The sequence below is a fragment of the Rhopalosiphum padi genome, chromosome 3 (genome assembly GCF_020882245.1).
Source record: "Rhopalosiphum padi isolate XX-2018 chromosome 3, ASM2088224v1, whole genome shotgun sequence".
Taxonomy (NCBI): domain Eukaryota; kingdom Metazoa; phylum Arthropoda; class Insecta; order Hemiptera; family Aphididae; genus Rhopalosiphum; species Rhopalosiphum padi.
The window spans coordinates 36,670,388-36,697,254 of NC_083599.1; the positions used below are offsets into that span (position 1 = coordinate 36,670,388).

Consider the following 26,867-nt stretch of genomic DNA (forward strand, 5'->3'; position numbering starts at 1 on the left):
TAGAACTGTAGAAGTATACATTCTACGCAGTCGATACCTGCTATACAGTACTACAGTAGAGTGGTTATACCTTCTTTCCCACATTTTTATTTATTAAATTTGTAAATGTAATATGTACCTATAGTGTTTTACCAAGCTATTTAATGGTAGGTACATAAATGTATACAGATTTTAGTACTTTACGAAACAATCTGTACCTACCTATTTATAATATCTATAGGTTGGAGATCTATAAAATAAATAATATTTCGATACTACAATAATATGTATTATTACCCCGTTACTTATCTAAACTATTATTAAGTACTGATTATTATATTAATATATTATAATACATATTAAAGGGTTTTTTTTATATAAATTAGCGCAAAATGTTGTCATTTCTTAGATTCTTATGGTTTAATTTTGACCTACTTATGTAAAAAAAAAAAAAATAGTTTTGTAATATATTATCTAAAATATTATTTATTTGTTATGCATCTATATAGTCTGTACACATTTTAAATGTTTGCTTGTCCTGTACAAGAAATCATTCAATTAAGAGGGAGTAGGAACCCATAAAATCCTCTTAATCCATCGATGATAATATATATATTATATTATGTATAAGTATAACTAAATTTTGTTTTTATTTGCAGAAATGCAGAATGCAGATGCGCCATTATTGGTAGTGGTATTGAAAAGGACGAGGAAGGTAAGATGTACCTATAGAAGGCTAGAACCTATAACCAGTCCCTATTTCTTGTAAATTGTGCAACTACATAATACTTTACCATTTTTTTTATTTTATCCAAACAAACATCTTTTAAGGATTATAACTAGTAAACATAAAATTTTTTTTCGTCTATTTGTCATTTGCTACTGCACACAAAAATAGGGACTGCCTTAAACTATAGTTAGCTTATAGATACCCTTATTTTATTCTGCGTCTTATTGGCATGCTAAAATAAGGTTTACAAACTCGCCGGTGACTGATGCGTAAAAGATTACCTATGATATTATGAACATCAGAACATGAACACCATTATGCGTATAGTATACCTATACCTAATATTTTGTATGTATGGAGGTAATGTGTATATATTTATTATTTATAGATGTATATTAATGGTTGGTATGTACTATATGTACCTATGACAAAATTTTTTTAATTTGTTAAGATAATTAAAAATATGACCCTTCATAATCCGTCATATATAGATAGGTACATAAAAATATATATTTTTTCTATGGAGGTGAGAAAGGAACTCATCGAGATAATCAAAATTAACTCGCTTAAATTGTGGCACTTCTATTAAAATGTAAATTAATGAAAGTAAGAAAAGCGAGTTCATATCTGAAAACCAAATAATATACAGCTGTATGGCTGTAAAGCAGGATGGCGAGTTGCGCTAGCTTGCCCGTAGTCGTTTACGGTGCCGTCGGGCAGTGGGAGCCGCGGTACAGTGACGGCGCAAAACTGACCGCGTCGGAGGTTCCAAGATGGAAGCCAAACGATACCCTCCGTGTCTAACAAAATCGAAATTTGTTTGATACAATTGATAATAACATAAATTCTTAACAATATTTCACTCGCACACAACATAATGGCTTGGAAAATGTATTGTTTTTGTGTTTGATTTGCCGTTCGACACACGGAACGCCGTCCGCCGTTGCCGCCCGCCAGTTGTATAACGTCCGCAGCCGCGTCAAAACCGCCTTGCCGCCTTGCCGCCGCCGACGGACGGACGACGATATTCGGTGAACACACGGCAGGCGCCGCATAGGGCAGTTGGGCCGTACGCGCCGTACTGCGTTCTTGTTGTGGCGGCCCCGCCGGCACACGACCGGAAAGCGACGCCGACCCGTTCGCCCGCCGCCGATTTTGCACGTTTGCGACGCGCCGAATAGCCCACTCGCCGTATCGTTCGCACACCTCGTCGCCGTCGCTGGACACGAGCGACATCGTTATGACCGCCACCACCACCACCCCGTGTTCCAGGTAAGTGCACAGATTACAAATAATATTATTGCTGTGTCGGTTTGCGTGTTGCGGCGATCGCGTCGCGTCACCCGGCCCCGCGGTACCGCCATGTGTGTTGTTATCGTTATTGTAAAACAACCACCGAGCGGCGCACACGTCCAGCAGGGTGCCGTCGACCGGTAGCTGTAACGGTAACAGTTGCTCGGTGGACGCGCAGTCTTTCCACGAGTAGGTCTTTGCACGTCTAATGTTCGTCGTCCGTTTCATAGCTCGGCGCGTTTCACCGCGTCATCTGTCCGCGAACTCACGTTCAAATCTCTGTCGTCGTCACACGAACGGTAGAGAAGTATTACTGTAGGCACTACCGATTAATTATCCGTAACCACAGTTATGATCTGCCTGTTGTCGCGTATTGTCGCTATAGAGTTTCTATCAAAACACCCAAGCAGCATTTATTGTTCAAGTATTCAGTAAATCGTACAGACAACTGCAATGGTTAGTGTTGTGTGCGATTTGATCAGCGCAGCATTCACAATCGGCGATTGTAAGGAATAAAAATAGGTTTTGCTATTATTGTAGTTATGACTTGAAAAATAAACCTTTTTTTTTTAAAACCAGTGACTCATTTATTAATTAATTTGGTAGGTACACATTTTGTTGTTACTTTAACATTCTTTGTATCGGTACTTCAATAAATATCTACTTTCTAAAATAAATAAAACATATATATATATATTCAATAGGTCTGTTACACAATACAAACCTATTCAATACTGTATTAATCTGCGGTTACAATAATATTTTTCTTTTCTCATTAAACAATTTTAATTTAATTTCATAATTATATTTTGCCATCTTATATGCTATTTTACGTTATTTTTATACTTATTATGTGTTTGTTCTTGTTAACAATATTTCTGAAATTATAAAATAAACTAAATATGATATTTGTTTATACCTATGTAATAAAATATTTAGTAGATATAGATATAATACGTATAATACAGGCACACTGAAATTGTTGTAAGTTTATTTATTTATCAAACTTATCAATTTATCTTGCTTATTTGAGGTTTTAGTCTATAAAATAAGTTGTATTTATTAAAAATACTCAAGTAAATAATGAATATATGATAATGTATAATGTGACTATAATTTTCCTATCCAAAAGTGGTACTTATTAACATTTTAAAAGACATTATTTTTTGGATATTGAATAAAATTATAAACACTTTAATTAATTTTACTTATATTTACCTAATATTAAAATATAATAGTATAATAACGTTTGAATAATACCCTTAATAATATTGTCTATAGGTATAACATATTATACCTACCTGTGGCTGTCAAATTATTTTGTCATGGAAAAAGATGAGGTTGAATTTTTAACATACAATATGATCATTAAAAACAAAAGTAAATTAAGAATTATAGATAAATTTATTATGTAATCAATTTATATTGTTTTTATCAGTTTATTTAATACTTCACTTAGGGTTATGTTTTCAAACCTTGCGATGAACAGCTGTTGTAAGCAAGTCATTGAGACAACTAAAATAACATGATAATTATACAATTTATAAATATTACAGTTTTAAATTAACATTTTAAACATATTTTTGATTTAACTCTAAAATAAATTAGAAAAGACTTATTAATATATAGTTATACTTAATGATATGAATGTGTTATGTTATATGGATTTAACTTGAGAACATTTTTCAAGATTATTTTTGTTGATACCTACTTAAAGGCCTACTTACATAATTTGGCTTCATATTTTCCTGACAAATTAAGTATATCTACATTAAATATCATTCCTATCTACTATTGATTAATGTAGTATAGATATTTCAAAATTTAAATGTAACTTAATTGTAGTAATACCATAATATTTTCTAAAAGCTATTTTAGCTTTTTATTAGGGCTTAAATTTTGTAAAAACTATAAAAAAAAAGCTGCTTTGTTAAATAGTTAAAAATATGGACGTATGTGTTATGTACCTACATTAATTTATCTATTTAAAATATTTAACTAGATATTACAATTAATGAAAACCTAAAAATCAGTTAGTTTTAGATAATATTAATGTAGGTGCTATAATAAAAACAAGAAAAATAGTTTTGTAATAAATATTGTAACCTAGGTATATAATGTGTTTGATGTTATTTAATAATATAATTATTATATTTATATTTATATAATATGTATTGTATTTGTAATTTAGAAAAAAAATGAATACTTACTTATAAACTATAAATACATACTTAACTTCTTAAATAACTTAAAGATTTTTCAAAGGAGTATAGAAAGATAATTAGTTGGATGGGTATAAATGACCGTTAACAATTTTAATTTTAGCCCATGACAAATTCATAGGGCATGCTTGAATACACCCTGCATGCCTTGTGCTTATTCTGTAGATATCGTGTTCACGAAAAGAAAGATTGACAATTATTATAGATAAAGAATACCCAAACTCTGTAAAAGCAAAAACAAAATTTATTGGGATAATATTGATTTTACATTAAAAACTTGTATAATGTAAAAAATAGCACTTAACTAATTATATTATGAATTTGTTATATTATACTCTACCCATAATAAATGGATATCAATATTATAAAAACAGCATATGCTTTACTGATTTAATAATAATACAAATAATACTGACTTATAAACATTAATTATATTTTTTTTTTTATTCTTTAATTAATTTAATTTAAAATGTAATAATACATTTTACTTAAATTTATTGTTTATAAGTAATATATATATAAATATTTAAAAATTAATTTTATTTTTTATAATATCTAATTAGGTACATTATGTTTTTTTTTAAATATTCAGGTACTTACACATACGTTTTTTTCTTTAGAATATATTTATAAATAACTTTTTTAATTAAATTTTTTGATTAAATTTCAATTATTCTGAAATTTGATAAAAATTATTTATGAAAGCTATGTATAAATGTCTGCAATATACTGCATATTAACAAAAGTTATATTAAGTTACTTAATAGATACCTATATTATAGACATTATTTATTTTCAGCCAATAATATATTATGGATCTTGATATTGATCCATTGATAGATGCTGTCACCTATCCAAATATATATTTCAATTCAATTTTAAAACTACTAAATGATGCTCTAAAAATTAAAACAACAAAAGAATACAAAATAAAATAGGTACATCCAAAAACATATTTGAATAAAAACGACCTTATCATTTCCTTGATATTTCAACCATTAGACATTAATGAAATTGTTTTAGAAAATTAAAAATAAACAATACTTACTTACATATCTCGTTACATATTATGACTAAACCCTTATTACAACTTGTTTTGGCCATGTTTCTTTTATAAAAGTTTTAAATGTTTTTTAATGAGTTGTTTTTATTTTTACTAAATTATATTTTTTAATTTATTTTAATGAAATTTCGGTTCTAAAAACATAGTGTGGATTTTTATCATTTTTATATGCAAGTTTCTATTCTAATTTATTAATTTGAAATTCATGTCTTATGCTATTATTTTACTTTACCTATACTATAATGTATAATGTAAGGATCTAATTAATTTTCTTAGTAAGTATTCATGCAATGATGGCATGAACTTTTTATTAGTTCAATTATGATGACTGAGTGATTACTTAGCATCCTGTATTTATTCTCTCTATCACTTGAATATTAATTAAATTTAATATTGAATAGTTTTACTCATTCCCCCATATTTATTCTTCAATTATATTCAAAAAATTAATTAAAGACTTTTGTATTTCTTATGCTTATGATGTATTGTTTTTATTGTGAGAAATAAATTATTAGGTAATTAAATTTGTATGTACCAACTTTTTCTTAAATGACCGTGTGTTTATCATTTTTTGGATCTATTATATTAGGCCATTTCTCAGGTAGTGTTTTTTGCTATTTGTATAACTTAAAATAAAGAATTGATAATGTTAAAATTTAGGAAAATATTAATTTAAATATAACAGTAATATATTATTCATGACAGCATTGTCAACATTTATGTATTAGTATTGTACATAATTTTAAAAATAAATTTTATATTTACATTGGTATTATACTATTATTTATTGAAAATACTTTTTGTTTTGTTTTAGAATGTATAGATACAAACAATATGGATCGTCTACTAATAGATAAATGAGTGCTTTCCATTTAGGATCATGTTTACAAACATAAAATTAATGTTGTTGATTTCATGAAAATGCCGATATCATTTAAATGGATTGGAAATTTATTACTGTGGGTAAGTCACAAATAAATTAGTTGAAAACAATTTTAATATTGTAATTACTTATATTAATTAAATAAATATGTATTCTAATTTTATTATCTTAGGAAAATTGGTGATGCCTAATTCCAAACTATGTTTTGTGTTGGTGTTATTGCTAATAACTACAACATTAAAATGCAGTTTAGCGATGTCAGTTATAGCTAAATACCCACAGAATACACAATCAGAATGTTTTTCAAACCATCTACTTCATATGGCTGTAGACAAGAGTTTAGGGGGCCGAGTTTACATTGGTGCAGTAAACAAATTAATACAACTAGAAGGGTCCAATTTAACTTTGGAAACATGTGCCAATACTGGTCCACTATCAGATAGTCCACAATGTCCAGCAAGTGGTTGTCCAACATCTCCACCCGTTGAAACATCACTTACTGATAACTATAATAAAATTCTAATCATCGATTTAGAATCTCGAATGTTAATAGTATGTGGTTCTATTTTCCAAGGGGCTTGTAATAAGTATAAAATGTCAAATGTGTCTTTACCAGCACAATTTATTCCTATGAGTATTGCTGCTAATACAGAACAAGCTTCTACATATGCTTTCATTGGACCAGAACACTATAATAATTGGGGATTCTCAAATGTATTGTATGTTGGAACCACTTTTACTAACAATGGAGATTATAGACATGCTGTACCAGCAATTTCAAGTCGTAGTCTTTACACATTAAATTTAGCAGAAACCTCGTTTTTAAAACAATCTTCACTTAACATAAACGTTAATTATCGTGACCGTTTCCTTGTCAAATACATTTATGGATTCAATTCGAGTGATTATGCATATTTTGTTGTTGTTCAAAAACATTCACCATTACCAGGACAAGAAGAATTGGGATATGTTACTAGATTAGCTAGAGTTTGTATAGATGATGCCAATTATGATAGTTATACTGAAGTGACATTACAATGCATGGTAAAAGAATCATCCAACTCTGATGATTTGGTGAATTATAAACTTGCTCAAGACTTAAAGCTAAGTAATGCCGGTGAAGACTTAGCAGCTAGTCTTGGTATTGATACCAATGACCAGGTTTTAGTTGGATCTTTTTCACCAAGTCAAGGTATTACTAATGAACCAATGTCTAAATCAGCAATATGTGCTTTTAGTATGCAATACATTGAATCTAAGTTTGATGAAAACATTCATATGTGTTTTAATGGTACAATCAAATATCGTAATATGCCATATGTTTCCGGATTAATATTGCAAGGAAATTGTCCCCCTGCAGGGGTGAGTACTCGTGAAATAAAAATTAATTTAACTTAATATTGAATTATATTTTTATAATTTTTGTTTCTGTTTTTTTGTTTGTTTTTTTTTAGTCGACTGGAAATATTTTAAACTTTTGTGAAATTGGCTTAAAAATATCAGGAACAGAGCCAATTGCTACACAAGCTGCAATCAATTTTCCCGATCATCTTATTTCCTCAATAACATTAGCAACAACAGAAAGAAATACTATTATTTTTTTGGGAACTTCGACAGGAATTCTTAAAAAAGTTAGTCAAATTATTTTTATTAAATTGTTAACTAGGTATGACTCAAGAACATTAAGTTATTTTTTATTATTTATAATTAAAAGGTATTATTATCATCTGCAATACATGCTGTAAATTATGAAGAATTGGTCTTGGACAATGGAAATGCTATATTACCAGATACATCACTTACTACTAATGGAGAACATTTATATGTGTTAACTCGAAGCAATGTAAGTTTTTATTTAAATGATTTTAATTAGTTGAATAGAAGTATAATTCTTATTGTTTATTTTAAGGTATTGAAAGTAAGAGTAGAGCATTGTTACAGTTTTACTAATTGTTCTTCATGTTTGGAAGCAAATGATCCTTACTGTGGTTGGTGTTCTCTCGAAAGAAGGTATAGTTGTATTGTGTTTACAAATGTATGATCTTTAAACATTTAAAAAAAATGAATGCACAAATAATGTTTGTTAGTTAACAAGAAATTAACAGTTAAAATTACAAAACTTAAATTTTCATTATTTATATACTATGGAAAATTCAACAAATTAAATGTACCTAATACAATTATCATGCATTTTTTAGGCATATTCTATTTTTAATCGATATGACCGATATGTAGTATTTACTTTTGAAAACAAGAAGTCAATTATAATATATTATATTATCTTGAACAAAAAATACCTGTATAAATATATATTTACAATTGTATTCTTAACTCTAAACAATATTTAATAATATAATTAATAATTAATTTTTATGAATTCAAATATTAGGTGTACTGTTAGAAGTACTTGTCAAAAAGCAAGCCATAGTTCACCACGATGGTTATCTCTTGGTACTGGTCAACAATGTATTGATTTTGAACAAATAAGTCCGGATCGGATTCCAATTCACCAAATGTCAAAGGTAATGGCTGTTAAAAATAAAACAAACTGTACTGTATTTTATAATTAAATATTTTGATAATAATGTGATTAATTAGTAGTATGTGAAACGGTGTGTATTATTTATTGATTTTATTTTATTTCATATTATTGTTTCAGTTGCAACTTGTAATTAAAACCTTACCAGAATTACCAGCTGGAGCAAAATATCGTTGTGTTTTTGGCAAAAGTGATCCATTAGATGCAGTTGTTACACAGTTTGGATTACAGTGCTCCACTCCTTCAATTCAATCACGTCCAAAAATTCCAAAAAACCAAGATCATATTTATGTATCTTTGTCAGTAAGATCTTCTGAAACAAATAAGGACTTTGTAAGCAGAAATTTTGCTTACTACGATTGTTCAGCTCATACAAGATGTATGGAGTGTGTTAAATCTCAATGGGCATGTAATTGGTGTGTTTACGAGAATAAATGTACAAATAACGTATCCAGTTGTCAGCGTATTATTATCAGTGGTGAAAATGTAAGTTAAAATCCTTAGCAATGTATATATTTATATATATATACTAATATGTAACTATATGTATTAATCACATTTTTTATTTTAGAATCCTACTCGTCTCAAAAGCCATGGTGCAATGTTTTGTCCACGGTTTGTACAACCAGCTCAAAAAATATTACTACCTAATGGTGTTCCTAAAGAAATAGTTTTACAAGTAGAAAATTTACCTAACCCTCAAGTTGGACATACAGGTTTTCAATGTATAATTAACATTGAAGGAGCTAAACTAATGGTTCCTGCGAGGGTAGATGAAAAATATATCGTCTGCGATAAGACTACTGTAAATTTATAATCTAAGATACTATTTTGATAGAAAACATTTTAATCATATATATTAATGTTATATATTTTAGTACTCATATGAAACTAATTCTGGAGAATATGATGCTATGGTCAGTATGGTTTGGAACAGAAACCATCATGTTGATACAATAAATGTGACATTATATAAATGTGATATTCTTGGATCTCATAGAGAACACCCTGACTGTTCATTATGTGTTACACGGAATCGCAAATATCAATGTACTTGGTGTTTAAGTACTTGTGTGTATTCAGAAACCTGCTTAGAAACATCTAGCAATGAATGTCCAAAACCAAGAATAGATATGGTATTAAAAATTGTACAAATTATTTTTTAATTTGATTAATAATGTCAAATTATTCTTTAGATTAAACCTCTTAGTGGACCAATTGAAGGTGGTACTATGGTCACTATTGAAGGAAGTAATTTAGGTCTAAACAGAGAAGATGTTTGGGGAAAAATCCATATAGGTGGTATTTTGTGTCATTTAGTTGATTATGAAGTTTCTGTGAAAATAGTATGTAGAACTGGGCCATCAAATAGTGAAAAAGTTGCTTCTATTGTTGTTGGAAATAATGCTGGCGTAACTGAATCATCTGTACATTTCAATTACAAGGTATAATATTTATTAAATCTAATATATTTAAATTTGTTCATTACTTATTGTATATATTTTACAGAGTGTTAAGCTTGATAAAGTAACTCCTAGCATGGGACCCCAAAGTGGTGGTACTCTTTTAGCCATTAGTGGACATAATTTAAACATTGGAAGTTCGGTGACTGCATTCCTTGATAATTTTCCATGTACAGTCAATACAACTCATGCTTCAAGCACCAGACTTACTTGTGTGACATCGGCAGCTAATAGACCACTGACTGTAAATTCAATGCATTTAATCATTGATGGTTCCAATAGAACCTTGGCTAAACCTTTTACATATCGAAGTGATCCAACTGTTGCTGAAATTAAACCACTAATTAGCTTTTTGTCTGGAGGGAGAATGATAACAGTTCATGGTACAAATTTTGATATTATCCAAAAGCCAGAAATGGTTATCTATGTTGATTCTGACTTCATCCATCCCATTAATAAGACTGTGAGTATATTTTTAATAATTATATAAACAAAAAAGTGAATATACTTAGTAAGGATAATATGTTTTTTTTTTATAGGAATGTATAGTTCTTAATTCAGCTCAAATGGAATGTCCATCCCCTTCTGCTAACAGTCAATTCTTAAAAAGTATTAAAAGTTACCGGAAGCGAAGAAGACACACTGCCAATGGAAAATACTTAGATTCTTATTTGACTTTGAAAATTGGTTTTATCATGGACAATGTTGCCGCTGTCAAAGATTTAGAAAAACATTTGAAAGTCTTACAGTCACAAATCGTGTATGTGCAAGATCCAAAATATTTCCAATTTTCAAATACTATTAAGTCATACAAAGGCGATACATTAGTTATAGAGGTTAGTAAACATATTACAGAAGCAATATTATTCATAATAAAGTATAATATATACATATATCTTCTTACTTTAATTTCTTTAAATTATTCTTTCCTAAATATTTCAACATCTATACCAAATTATTTTTATGTAATGAACTATTTTTTTTCTTTATCTTTATTACAATATTTTAATCCATCATATTTTATGTAAGTATATTTATAACTTGTTATAATTATTAATTAGGGTGAAAACTTAAATTTGGCTTGTGATGAATCTGATGTTAATGTAACTATCGGAATGGAAGTATGCAATGTTACTTCATTGGCCAATACTCAACTAGTTTGTATTCCACCTCAATATCAACCACAACCTATTGATGATTTTGGTTCACCTACTAAAACAGGATTACCTTTGGTTGTGGTCAGTATCATTTTGAATTTTTTTTTAGTAAAATATAATAGTTAGAGCTCAAAATGCTCATGCATTAGTAGAATATCATGTTAACGAGGTAACTTATTATTTATAATTGAAACAATAACAATCATATTGTCATGCATATTAAATCCAAAAAAATTAATTTAGTATATTATTTCAAATTTGGAATACATACAGCATACATATAAAATAATTATATTTTAATTCTGATTATAATCTTTTAAAACTTATTATAATTTACATAATGCAATAATTTCGTATACATAAAGGTAAAATTATTTATATGAAGTTGTGTAGTCTTAGTTACTCATATTTATTATACTAAAACTCATATTAATTTATTTCTATGATATTAATATATTTTTTCATATATTTAGGTCCGTGTGGGTAAAAAATTAAGATTCAATGTGGGATACTTGCAATATGACGTGTTATCGACATATTCATTTTCACCTGAGGCAATTGCTGGTGCTGTCACAAGCGCCTTATGTATAATTATAATTTTTTTCATTATATTATTTTTATACCGAAGAAAATCCACTCAAGCTGAAAGAGAGTATAAACGTATTCAAATTCAAATGGATACATTAGAAAGCAATGTCCGCTCTGAGTGTAAACAAGGTTCTATCACATTTCTTTATTTTGTTTTAAGTTTATATAATGATTGATTTCGATTAATTATAACTATTAATACCAATAATTTAAATAATTTTTCTGTTAAAAAACTATGATTAATATTGTTTTATAATTATTGTGTTTCCTGAATTTTAGCTTTTGCTGAATTACAAACTGATATGACTGACTTGACTGCAGATTTAGAATCTTCTGGTATACCTACATTAGATCATAATGAATACATTTTAAAAGTATTTTTCCCTGGTGTTCGAGACCATCCTATTTTGAACGAATCAAAAGTGAGAAATAAAAATGTTTAACAATCAAAAAATTTTTCTATTATTTATTAATCTATGTTTTATAATTATAGGTTGTTATTGCCGGATCAACCACAAATTATGATGCTGCTATGATGCAATTTGAGCAGCTTATAAATAATAAACATTTTGTATTATCGTTCATCGATACTCTTGAATCTCAAAAAACTTTTAGCATCCGTGATAAGTGAGTATTTATAATTTAGCTGATTTTAACTATGCATTTTTATCTTTTATATAACTTTGATTTTGAATTTTTAGAGTCAATGTTGCTTCATTACTTATGGTTGTTTTAATGAATAAAATGGAATATGCAACTGATGTATTAAGAAGTTTGTTACTTAGACTAATTGATAAATCAGTTATGTCTAAACATCCACATTTAATGCTTCGAAGAACTGAATCTGTTGTTGAAAAAATGTTAACCAATTGGATGGCACTCAACATGTATAAGTATCTTAAAGATTATGCAGGGTCATCGCTATTTTTACTTTATAAAGCCATTAAACATCAAGTAGAAAAAGGCCCAGTTGATGCATTGACATATGATGCTAGATATAGTTTATCCGAAGATCGTTTACTTCGGGAACAAATAGATCATCGAGTTGTTGTGAGTATAACAATATAATATTATTTGTTTAAAATATTCATTTAATTATTTTATTAACATTGAATAAACCTACTTTCATTTGTATTTCAGAATTTATATGTTATGCAAGACGAATTAGATGATAAAGTGCAATGTAAAGTCTTAGACTGTGATACAATTAGTCAAGTTAAATCTAAAATTCTTGATGCTGTATATAAAAATACAGCTTTCTCTCTTAGACCATCGGTTTATGATGTTGATTTAGGTGAGAATAATTAAATTTAAAAAGTTTATTTATGGATCTATTAATAATATATTATTTATAAAGAATGGCGCCATGGACGGGGAGGTCATCTTACACTACAAGATTATGATGTTACTACCAAAAATTTGTGTGGATGGAAGAAATTAAATACCCTGGCACATTATGGCGTAAAAGAATCTGCTGTAATGACCCTTATTCCACGCCAACATGACACATACAATAAATCTTGTATGCAATCATGCCATAATTGTAATTATTTAGAAATAGTGTTTAATTATTATTTTAAAACTCATGCAAATAATTATTTTAAACATTTAGGTACATCTGGATACTATTCTGGTGCTATTATATCAACAACTAATGGAGGCATTGAGACTGGTTCTAGTTCCACTGGTACTGTGTATCATTTAATTAGATCTACTGATACACAGCAACAATATCATACAAATAAAATGCCAGAAAGAACTCATAAGGCGATTCCAGAGATATTTTTGACTAGATTATTATCAACAAAAGGAACAATTCAGAAATTTGTTGATGACTTTTTCTCAACAATTTTAGCAGCTAATGAAACTCTTCCGCCAGCTGTAAAATGGTTATTTGATTTATTTGATGATGCTGCTAAAAAATACAATATAATTGATCCAGAAGTTGTTCATTCTTGGAAGTCCAATAGGTACTGATAATTTTATAAACTATTTAAGAGTTTTTCAAACAAAAAAAAAATTTTTATTTCAAAAAATATGAATATTTTAAATTTAATTTTCATGATTGTCTTACTAAATTAGTTATATGTTTAATTTATAGTCTTCCATTGAGGTTTTGGGTGAACTTTATTAAGAATCCAGATTTCATATTTGATATTGACAAAACTCCTACTGTAGACTCTTGTTTATCAGTTATTGCTCAAACATTTATGGATTCATGTTCAACTTCTGATCATAGATTAGGAAAAGATTCACCATCAAATAAACTTCTTTTTGCAAAAGATATACCCCAGTATAGAGAGACTGTATTAAGGTAATAATTATTTTTAATGTTAAAATATGATGTATATTTTTATGCTACTATTATTTTAAAAAATAAATGTTTATACTATAATAATTGTATGTATATTATATATTATGTTATTAGTTAGATGTTATTACTTATAATATTAATAAAATATTTAAAACTTGAAATTAATATTAAATATATTTTAATTTATTTTTTTATTCAGATTCTATAGTGACATTCAAAAATTACCTCAAATCACTGATCAAGAACTAAGCACAACTATGCAACAGTTATCTGTTTCTCATTTTGGCCAATTCCACATAGTTTCTGCTTTGAAAGAATTGTATATTTATGCTTCTAAATATAATGATGCAGTAAGTTTTCATTCAAAATAAATAAGAAATTACTTTTTTAAAACTGTTATAATCATGAAATATATGTGCTTTTTCAGGCTTAATAATAAATTTACTATCAGATTTTTATTTAGTAACTGGGGTTATAAGTAGAGTTAGGATGTTGATGACCTAAAAACACAAAAAAATGTCCTAAAAACTTCAAAAAATAATCTAAAAAATCTAATTAATTAAGTGAAAAAAAATTTATTTATAAATAATAATTTTTATCAACAATATGGGTTTGATGATTAAGTTAGGTTATTTAAAATATGAATTATAATATTAATAAACAATAATATACATTTATTCCATACAATTTATAAATATAGTACTTGATAAGCGTGTATGATCAGTGCTAGTGTCTGAAAGAGCACTTGTTTTATCAATGTTTAACACTAACAGTAAATCTTATTAATACATGATAAATTTATTCACAATAAAGACCTTACAATAATAATATTAAAATTATTTTTTTTAAATATTATACACATTTTCTTTATAATCTAAAATTTGAGAAATATGACCCCATGTTGTACAAAAACTACTAAAAATGACATTTAAAACAAAAAAAATGCAAAATAAAATTTGATTAATCTGAATCAAAGAAAAAAAATGCAAGTTATGAATATCCTAACTCTAGTCATAAATTATATTAATTACACTTCTAAATATCTAATACCAATTCAACTTAATATATTCAAATTTAAAATATATTCGTTTTTTATCACTAATCACTAAATCATATATAAAAAAAAAGAAAATATTGATTGTATACTCAATTATTTATATAAATTAATTACTAATTTTATTTTTATGATAAAGTATAATTAACTGTTTAAACTATAATTGTATGTTATTAATTAATTTTATTATTTTCTAGATTTTGGATTCATTAGAATTGGATCCTTATTGTCAAAAGATTAACCTCAGTCATAAGTTAAATAAGGTGGCTGGGACACTTGAAGGTGATGAAGCGGCCATATGCTGACAGTAGACTGATTATTTACTTGCGACTCTATCCTGTGATAAAGATGTTTTAATGTGTACAGATTACGTAGAAATTATATTGACTTTTTTAATAATATTTATATACATTATACATATATTATATATATAGACATAATGTTTTTAATATACTTGCTATTTTAGGCAAACTTAAGTTTACGATTGACCACCAAAATCTATACGACTTAATACTTGTTAGGTTGTTAAATTAATATTGTAGTTATTTTATCGTTGAGCTGATCAAAACAATTTTATTTCACTAAAACACTAAAGACAGGCCTTGGCTTATGTACATTTTTGAATTTTTATAATGAAGAATTAAATAACACAACTTCTTTTTAATAATATTCCCTTATTTTTTGAATACTATTTTTTAGAAACACTACAACTACAATAAATGCATTTATTTTATTATTATTATTTTTTTTTTAATATTTCTAATAAATGCTTTATAAAATATAACAGTTCAATCAATTTAATTTTTTTTATCCACTAAAATTTTACTGTTAATCTCAATGAATTTTATTTATTTAATTGAAAACAAATTGTAAATAAGGGAAGTACAAATTGGTAAACATAATATTGTTACTATAATACTACTATTTTTTTTTTTTTAATTATTCATTAATTAAACACTGAAATAATTTTTTGTCCTTACTTTTGTACTACTAATATAAACTAAATAATATTTCATAATTAAGTTAAAATATGCTTTGCGTGGTCAAATAGAATTTACATGACATTGTAATAAGTTTTTTTTTCTGATTCCGTCCTGATAAACATGTTAAAAGTATGTGAAAACAGTGCAAAAACATTAACTAAAAGATTATATTCTAAAAAAATTGTGTTATCAAACACATCAAATCATAATGAACATTTTGTCTTTGCTCCGTCTGTAAGTGAATTTTTAAATTTTATGTATAATTTTTAAGTTACTCATTTTTGATTAAAATTTGTTCGAGTTAAGTATACATATATATTATTATTATTATTTTTTTTTTTAATTATTTTTATGTTTAGACGATTGTGTTAAATAAGTTCAGTTCCCATTTAACTCATATTATTCTGCTTGTATAGCTTCAATCCATGTATGTTGACATGATCTGGCTTTTTTTTATAACTGTTTCCCAATAATTTTACATTGCATTTATACTTGTATAATATTTATTTTAGATAACTATTTAATCTATTTAATATATTTATGGTCTGATTATTGTACACTAATGGTATCATTTTATATATCCCACACATTGCTGTCGATTAGTAATCAATAATGTATGTACAGTATTTTAACAGTTGCACAATAATTATATTTTAGTGATAGAAAAATAATGTACATTTCTTGCATCAATTTATGACATAATGTTAAAATTATTTTTAGCATTAAATTTTTTTTTCTCACATTTTAATACTTTCATAAACTAACTGTTGCAGTAAACCCAAACTGTTAAAATATTGTACATCTACTTGTCTTAGTTATATTAAAATCTCTTAGATCTCACTAACTTATGTCTATTCAATTACGTGTCCATATGAACAAATTGTATTGTTGCATTTATCTGTACTTGTATACTTAATAATCTAGCATTTTGATGACTTCAAGCGTATAAAATCAAAAAATATTCTCTATTTCTTTAGTGTAAAGTGTATAAATATTATTTTAAGATTTAGTATAAATGTTAAAATGAATTACATATATATGTTTGTATATATTATTATATATATATATAGTAAAATATTATACTATTATAATGTGTTCAAAACGTTTTTAGGAAAGTATTTTACACAAAAAAAAAAAAAAATGCAAATTAAACATTGATCTAAATTTATTTATTATTAGTATTTTTATAATTATTGTTGTATTATTCTGATATAAAATAGACAACGATTACATTTTTTGTCATACAAATCCACAATTGTCTGTAAAATCATCTTTAACAATTTTCATTAATCTGTATATATATCCTACATATTTATAATATCAAATGTTGCTTAAAAGAATTTAAATACAGTAGTGCACTTATTTCTATAGAAATATTATCACTGCACACACTCATATATATTGTATGCGAATACAATTATATCTACATCATAAATTCAGCATCATAATTTGCAGGAAAAAAAATAGTTCTCTAAAGACCATTCTGAAAAAGGTTAAGTTGATTATTTATGTATTGTATTCATTAATGTTTTAGATTATATTATATTGTTGAGCGGTTGTGTTTTATGGAGCATTCAACTTTACTGGATTATTATAGTATGATATAGCCTTTCTGTCATCTTGGTAATTTATTTATAATTAAGATATTTAAATTAATAATCAAGGCATATTGTTCACAAATATTCAGTAATCTTTCTAATGGCAGCCAATTAAATTGAATGATTCATTCTACACAATTCGATTGTAACTTTCACACAATACTAAATATTAATGACTCTAAAACAAATATTGGTTTTTTTTTTTCAACACATTTATAAATTTATTGTATTAATGTATAATGTTAATTATGTACATAAAGCAATTATGTTGAGTCATTTTTCTAAAGTGTATTGTTCATCTATATACATATTAATATATTATAATAATATATTGATCTATATGCCCTCTTACTCTACACTGTTTTATACTGTAAACCAATTGGTAGTAGGTGGTCAACAATATTGGTTGCCAAAGCCAGTATTTATTTAAACCGATAATAAAATAACATGTTAAATTCTGCTATTAAGTTATATTCAATGTTACAAAATTAAACCAATCTACACTTTACCCAATTAATATAATTAATAATAATTGATTCATTGCATGGCAATAATTATATTGGCATTTAATTATTCATTTTTCAAATTACTATACAAGATGATTCTTTTATCATAATTAATTAAATAATTTATCATTACTCATTATTTCAAAAAGTATTCATGTATTTGAAAATATTTTTTTACATAGTTTCAAGTTTTTAAAGAAACAAAGTTTTTATTAAACAATTATATTTTTATCCTTATATTTTTTTAAGTTTTATACTTTTTTGGATAATAACATACAGTTTTAATTTTATATTCCAAAGCAGAATAATTTTCTGATTATTTTGATACTTAAAAATCAAGTTTAGAGCGAGTAGTTTATGAGTTATAAGTATTTAAAGTTTAGTTGTGCGGAGTGGAGTGGTACGGGGGTTACCCTGAAAAATGTTTGTCCACTACTCCACTTGTCTATACTTTGAATAAGTATAACTCATAAACTACTTGGCTTTGGAATATGAAATTAAAACTATATTGTCATTCAATAAAGTAAAAAACTTAAAAAAAAATATTATAAATATATTATAATAAATATAATTTTTTAATAAAAACGTTGATTTATTAAAAACTTGAAACTATGTAAAAAAATATTTTCAACAACATGAATACTTTTTGAAATAATGAGTGTTTTATGGTAAAAGAATCACCCTGTATGTATTATTAATATGTTTTATTTAAAACTTTAAAACCATTGACTTTCTCATAGATGTAATGTAAGATGTAACTAGAAGGTGAGCTTCAGCCCCACCAGCATTTTTGGGTAAATTTATGTGTAATACATATGCTTATAAATATATTATTAGTATCAATTTTATTTTTGCTTACAATATAACAAAATATAATGTTTCATATTAATGAATAATCATTCAAATCAGTTGTAAACACCAATAGAAACAATAAATAATCAAATTAAACAAAATTGCTATAAAACATTTTTAGGAATTTAGCCCTTCTAACTTAAATGATTAGTTACATCTATGGACTATCTGAAGATTGTGATAAATATAAATAAACTGATTTTTATTCTAAACAAAGCAACACGTATACTACATAACTATATAGGCATGTTTAAAATTCATTAAAAACCTTATGACGGGTTACATTAACACTCCCTGAACAATTTATGGATCAATAGTGATTTATGACCTTTGAATATGATTTAGTGGCTCATGGTTGGTTTATTACGATTTAGTAATTAATAATTATTAAAATTAATTAATTTTTATGTGTAAATCAGCATTAGTATAAAATTAAAATATTTATAATAATATTTTAAACTTGGATAAGAATATAAAATTTAAATGTAGCCTAAGAATCTATATTTAAGTATCCTTATGGCTTATAGCTTAGGTTCCTTCTGCTTATATTTTCTATTTCCAATTAATATTATGTATTACATTTTTTACATAGATATTATTCGTAATTAATCTATGATATTTATATTCTAATACAGACATTCAAACAGGCCGAACAGCAGCAAATACAGCAAGTGGTGGAGTGGCGACATGCATAAAAAATAATTGACAGTGAAGAAGTTTTCATTCAAACCCATCTGGCCATCTAGCAATAGAGACGATACTCAAACTTGAAAAACAAATATGCATAATATATGCAATATTTACATTCCAAGTACCCAGTATATCGTTCACAATTTCAAATTTAAAAATTTAAATAGACGACTGCTTAAATATTTTCAACATAATAATGGCAGATTTCAATAACCGAAATGTTTTTTCTGGGGAATAATCTTGTGGAATTATCTTTGGGGCTAGGTTAGACAAGACAGCAAAGATAGCAATTGGACAAAAATTAAGAAACAAACCCAGAGCAGTATCCTGGTGGAATGATACTTGCAGCAAAATCATAAAAAAAAAAAAACAAAAAAAATAACTTAACCATTTCAAAAAGACAAACAAATCGACATACCACAAACTACTTAAAAAAAGCAAGAGTAGGCGCTAGATACATAACTAAACAAATAAAACTATCATGGAAAAATGTCATCTTTTCTAATAACCACAAAATTGACCAATCATCACTATGGAATAAAATTCGTACCTTAAAAAGGTATTAATCCCACCTTACTTCAGATCGGTTAAAAGATAAACTAAACAATATTTATCCTTTTTCTTTTTCCATCTAGCATCTCGAAAGCGTTTGCTCAGTTTTTTCAGAATAACAACAGTAACCAAAATTACATAGACGAATTCTTAACATACAAAAATTGTATTTAGTAGAAGCCCATCCATCCTTCAATTAGCAAAGTTTCAACCAACCTGTGAATCTCAAAAAACTGCCACCAGTCCTACTAAACGACAAGTGTTTTACAGGACCGGAAATATACCTCCCTGAAAATGGATTTATAATTTTACTCTAGATTTTCCACACAATATGATCACAAGGAATTTTTCCAAACCAATGACGGAATGCCACGGTAATTCTCATCCCCAGATCAGATAAAAACAAATTTGAAATACACCACTATAGACTTATTTCTCTTTTAAACACCGTGAGAAAGGTCTTGGAAAAATATATAAATAAAATACTCATCTCACATCTGGTACTTCGAATCAAAATATCCTATCTTTAACCACCAATTTGGTTTCAGACGTAACCATTCTACTATAGAAAACCTATCCTCACCTCAGCTTTCAAAGAAATCAACATCTCATACTAATCTCACTCGATTTAAAAATAGCGTATGACATGGTTTGGAGAGATAGATTATTATCGATTCTCATAAAATGGGATATTAACGACCACAAGATAAAGTTTCTGGTAATTTTTTATAACGAATCACTCTTTTAGAGTGAAAATTCATAATACAACTTCCAACTAACATTACATAAAAAACGGTCTTCTTTAAGGTCCAACGTTTAGTGTCACTCTTTTCCTGGTAACAATAAAACAATAGTGACAAAAATCTCCTTTTTTTCTATCAAACATAAATTTTTCGCATATGATTGCAACACAGTGTAACAGAACAAATCTTGTAACATCTACACAACTCTTACAAGAGTCACTTAACATATTAATTCTAAAATTGTCTTCATGTTTTACAAATCATCATGGAAAACTCATATAATATAACCATAGACTTGATGCATCGTCTAATGAACGTTATCAAATAATTTTTACGTCTCACATGAGGATCAAGATGCCAAAAGAAATGTACTCAGCTCACTTCACTTGAACCTTTTCAAAGTCAAGGAATTAGGCTAACGACTGGTGCTTCTAGAACTAGACTATTTGAGAGCATTTTTTGTAACACCAGAGAACTTTCTCTGTAAGTCATTCGTAACATTAATACGATTAAATACATTATCAAAACCTTAAATCTACCGAACCATTTATCCGCCACCAACTCCTACCGTAACTTCCAAAGTACTAAAGCTATAACGCCTACCACGATCTTTAAAAACTACGACCGAATAAACAATAATATCGGTCCGAGTGTTAATCCAATCGAAAAAATCCCAATTCCCTCTCATAAGTCCGTGGAATTGGTCTCTTGATATAAATGCAGAACTTCTCAAGTACAATAAAAGCGTAATCGTAAACTCGATCATTGTACTATTACTATTAGTAAGAAACAAAAATATTCTACAAAATTATGATATTCAATTGGAGCTATTAAAATGCTTTCTGTTGCTTTATCATTGGGTTTTATTTCTGTTATTAGAGCCTGGGAACATATCCTAAAACTATTTCCTTGATATTACTTATGTCAAATAGTAGATTTTCCTGTACTAAATCTAACGTATGATTAAGGAATGTGTTTAAAATGTGTGATAATATTGCCATATATTTGTGTGTAATGTACGAGAAAGGGCGATTCTAATTCGGCCAATGCCTTCTACAATAAATTGGAATGAATTTTTTGAGTTTTTATAACTTAGAGTTACAAATTTAGAACGTGTAAACTGTACAGTATATCTAATGGTCGGTATTTAATAATTGGTTCTAAATGATTACATATAGTTTATGGATTGACTTCCGCATGAGATTGGAATAAATTTCGGATTTCTTAGGATTTCGACTTCGCATAATTTATAAGATGCCCTTTATTGGATAGGTCTCTATTGCTCTTACAAATAGTATACCTACGCGCTCAATTTAGTACAGTCTTCAATTTGTTGTCGAGCCATGGTGAAATATAATTCGCTATCATCACTAAAAGATACATATGGCTATTTGATGAGATTTTCATGTCTCCGTTTGAGTTTATTCAGACAATCTTCGTAATTATACTCCAATTCTGAAGGCTTCATCAACATAGTGGAAATGTGTTAAATTCTCCCATAAAGAAGTTTTTAAGGTTGTTTGCCGATAGATTGATGTTGTGACGAGTTGTAAGTGATCATTGCATTTGGTATGTAGGTAGTCCAATTCTGTTGGTCTGTATCTTAATAATGTTTCAAAAACATTCCTAAGGTACAATGATTCCTCTATAGTGCATCATTTTCTTGTAGGTGGTACGGTGATGTATTTATACATTTAATTTCGATTAATTTACATGATTTTGAAAAGGTTTATTAAGCAACTTTTTTCCTTGATTGCTTATTAGATTTTGTGGTATGCCATGAATGCATACAAATAGTATGTCGAAATGGTATGCTACAGTGTTAGCTTTTTTATTGTTCGATAAATGAAAGAATTGGAAGAACACCACATTTTACAGAGTTACTATGAAATGCATCACTTATTGTGGTTCTACAGTAACCAGACTTACAGTGAATCCCAAAAAAATGATGTACCTATGTGTTAATTTCAGGCATCTCAAAGAGTTAACGATTAGAAATGCATACCCTATATCAAAGATACTACGTTAAACTTGGTCAGTTAATACAATCTTGTAACGATTAAACCAGAAAAAGACCTGTCAAAAAACAGCCTTTCCCACGGAAATATAAATTAATACTTGTAATACGAATAGGTACTTGTATTTTGATGTATTACGTCAAAACGGGCCGTCGCAACTTTCAATAAGGTAGGTAACGGTATTACACTTGTGTGCGTCGACCGTTTATAATGTTTTTTTTATATTGAAGCAAAATTGGAAAAATGTCAAATGTCAAATTAAATTTTTGTAAATAGCCATAAAGGTAAAAAAAACTACTTTCTTACGATGGATATTATGTATAATATGGTTTACACAGATCTAGTGAAAATAAATGTGTTTGTTTCTGTGTTGAGTTTATGAATTATAAAATAAATGTAAAGGACGTTGTAATACAACTGATGACGAAGAATCAAGTACTAAAGTCAAAACAGATTAATACAACAAAACAATAATAATAATATAATATATAACTATCATATCATGTTATATTTTCAATAGAATAAATAAATAATACAAAAAATATAACTATGATATAAAGAATAATATTACTGGATATATTTTTAATGCAGGCTATTTTTGATGAATCTAGGTAAAATTCTCCAAAACCAAAAATATCCATGGTAAAATTGTCCAAAATAAACTAAGTAAAATACTTCGTTAAAAATATTTATAACATTGATTATAATATTTAAAATAATAATTAATAATAATTAATAATTCTTTCGTTATTGAATATAAAATATAAATAAAAAAATTGATTATAAAAATGTCCAAATAATAGTTAATAGTTAATAATTCTTTCGTTATTGAATATAAAAATAAATAAAAAAATTGATTATAAAAATGTCCAAAAAAAACCCAGATAATTATTGCCTAATTAAAATTTATGAATGTCAACGATATACATTTTAAAAAGTTGTCTATACTTCTTTCTTTATTATTATACTCTTCGCAAATTTTTTTAAATTTTTCTTCCATATTAATATACATTTTTTTTTGCCGGAGGTTGTCCTATATCTCTTTGCCCAATTTTAACTAAATTTTACCATGGACATTCTTGCTTTCGGACATTATTGGTTTCGGACATTTTTACCGTGGACATTTTTTCCTCGGTCATTTTTGTATAATACAATTTTTGATAGAGGATATTTTGAACGAAAGATAGTTTGAGGGGAACCCTTAATATAGCTGCCCCAATTAAATAAAAAAAAAATATCTAGATAACTTCCTATAACTAAAATGATAATAAATTAGATTTTTATTAGAGTTACGTGTCAACATTGTATTTTTTTAAGTTATATTACTATAATTATAAAAATGAGGATATGTCCAGCCATATAGATTAAATGCACAAGCAGCAAATATAATCTGGGGAGATTTTTTAATGAATTGTGTACAAGTTATTATCGAAAACTAATAGATAGGTATATCGTAGGTAGACGTTTCATTTCCAACAACGCATAAACCATATTCTGAGCTAATCAGGGCCTAAAATTGTGTGCAGTAGCACACACTATGTGCAGTAGCTAATATTGAATGTGCAGTAGCCAATTTAAAAGTGTGCAGTATGCTTTTTGGCTTTTATACATTTTTAATTGATTAATATTCAATAATTCGATATTGATTATTGAGAACTACTAATTAGCATGTATTCATTTAAAATTGGTCCATTTCCACAGCCCCACCACAATGGGAATTCTCAATTTTTTTTTTCATTTGATTGTGCTGCGTTAGTGCCGTTTGTTCTATACTTGTCTTCTACGTTAACGCCGCCTGTCGATAACGACATTTTAATGCATGACGTCGAAATGTGGTATCAATACCAATCTACGTTAGCAGAACTGTTGTATAACTGTCGCAGTCACAATGCTAATTATATTATCAAAGATAATATGACATGAATATAATCTGTGGTATAGATATAGGTCATGAACATTAGAGAATAATGTTCATGATATAGGTATATAAAAATGATTAAAACTACCAATACCGGATAGCTGATAAATAGGGTTGTAAATTTGTAGGTGCATTTTTTTTTTTGATAATTGTGAAACGTAGCTTTGTAAGTATATAATTTGAATTATGTAACAACAAATCCATTTACGAAACTTTTATTTTGCATTTTTTTTACGTTTTTAATTTTTTAGGTAATTTTTTTGCCTTTTTATCAGGTCATAATTTCGTTTTTTAATTCATTTTTTGGCATCTTTAATTCAATTCTATTAATTAACATCTTTGAAAACCTTTTGAAAAATTAAAAAAAAATGTTTCTAGCAAATAGCTTTATTAAAGAATCAATAAGTTTCAAAATCAAAATCCAAATTATTTAAATTTTATTAAATAAATACATTTTTATGCATATAATAATATTTATATTGATTATATAAATAATCAATATAAATATAAAAATTAAAAACAACTTTAAGTGCATTTTATACTATAATTGTTCACATTTCAATGCATTTTTTGCCTTTTTATGTGCATGTTATATTAATTTTTTTTAACATTTTAAATGCATTATTTAAAGTTTATTAGTACATTATATAATAAATATATCAACTCAAGCTTTTTTGTTTTTAATTTTAATTTTCTTAGTCATATATAGGTATCAAGGACTTTTATAGAAAATTGTCTTAGATTGTATTTATTATAACTAATTATTAATATATATCAAAAATAATTATACAACGAAGTTATATGTGGCGTGTGCATTGTGCACTAGGTCTATGTTTATTATTTTAAAATATTTTGATGTGTGGAATTAGGTGTGCAGTAGCAAAATACTCTAATTTTAGGCCCTGGAGCTAATATACAACTTCAGAAGTATAGTAATGAAACAAAATTTGTCTTTTAAATTTTGATTTATGAAAAAAATCAAAAAGTTCATAAATGTTTGATATCTAGTATAGTTAAGTTGACCTCCGTTCGTGTTATAAGATGGTAGGTATTAAAACTCCTGTTATACCACATCTCTCCCGTTGTAAGGCCTCAGAAACGTTTGCCACTGGACTAATATAGTAACTAATAAAAATAAATAGTTGTGTAGAAAAAATAAAAATGCGTAAAAACTCATGGATACCGTAAAAAACATGAAAAATCGATCAAGCGTGTTAAACAGATCACCTCTTGTACGTACACAGCAAACAACAATCACTATAATAATGTGTAAATAACACCCCCACTGGGTGACCTACATCCAACTCCTGTGGCCGGGGTCCTGTGCGAGAGCTGGTACATAATATTAATAGGTTCGCCGGGCTCGTGTAAAAATCGATTTCAGTTGCCGAAATGATTCGGCCGACATGTTGCGCGTAGTTAACGACGCACCATTACGCGGTTGCTAGGGTAACGGGCGTTGATGTAGAATGCCCGGGCCCGGAATGATATCGAGGGTCTTATTTTTATATTCGTTGAGGTTGTGGTGGAAACTATATATATTGTGTGTGCACCGTGTATATATGCTTATATTCAAAATATATTGCAGATTTACTATCTATCTAACTTACTATACCGGCGATTTGTAAATTCGCATGACATCGGTGTTTAATATCATTGAAAGGGGGAGAAGGGGGTTAAAATCTCCTCTGAATTTTATTTCACAACACATAAAAAAAAATT

The 26,867-nt window shown here is 27.3% G+C and overlaps 1 protein-coding gene across 2 annotated transcripts; it reads left to right on the forward strand.

Moving 5' to 3' along the window:
- The first annotated feature begins 1,551 nt into the window (after positions 1-1,551).
- On the forward strand, positions 1,552-18,329 carry LOC132923963 (plexin-B). 2 transcript variants are annotated; one of them, XM_060987976.1, is made up of 24 exons: positions 1,552-1,981; positions 6,102-6,250; positions 6,343-7,532; positions 7,625-7,801; positions 7,885-8,013; positions 8,080-8,180; positions 8,560-8,692; positions 8,830-9,195; positions 9,281-9,514; positions 9,588-9,845; positions 9,906-10,154; positions 10,219-10,635; positions 10,712-11,008; positions 11,234-11,410; positions 11,803-12,046; positions 12,197-12,339; positions 12,411-12,544; positions 12,619-12,967; positions 13,058-13,211; positions 13,275-13,460; positions 13,530-13,887; positions 14,019-14,231; positions 14,431-14,581; positions 15,483-18,329. In XM_060987976.1, the coding sequence occupies exons 2-24, from the start codon at positions 6,226-6,228 to the stop codon at positions 15,588-15,590; spliced, it is 5,793 nt and encodes a 1,930-aa protein (XP_060843959.1). In that variant the 5' UTR covers positions 1,552-1,981; positions 6,102-6,225; the 3' UTR covers positions 15,591-18,329. The 2 variants fall into 2 exon arrangements, with proteins under 2 accessions (XP_060843959.1, XP_060843960.1); XM_060987977.1 differs by having other exon boundaries at positions 13,275-13,439.
- The last annotated feature ends 8,538 nt before the right edge of the window (positions 18,330-26,867 follow it).

What these genes read in the sequence shown, in the direction of transcription:
- LOC132923963 (XM_060987976.1), top strand. Translation starts at nt 6,226, where the DNA reads ATGGATTGGAAATTTATTACTGTGG. An exon ending in CGACAGGAATTCTTAAAAAA is followed by an intron (nt 7,802 to 7,884) that starts GTTAGTCAAATT and finishes TATAATTAAAAG; the next exon opens with GTATTATTATCATCTGCAAT. An exon ending in GGTTTATGATGTTGATTTAG is followed by an intron (nt 13,212 to 13,274) that starts GTGAGAATAATT and finishes TTATTTATAAAG; the next exon opens with AATGGCGCCATGGACGGGGA.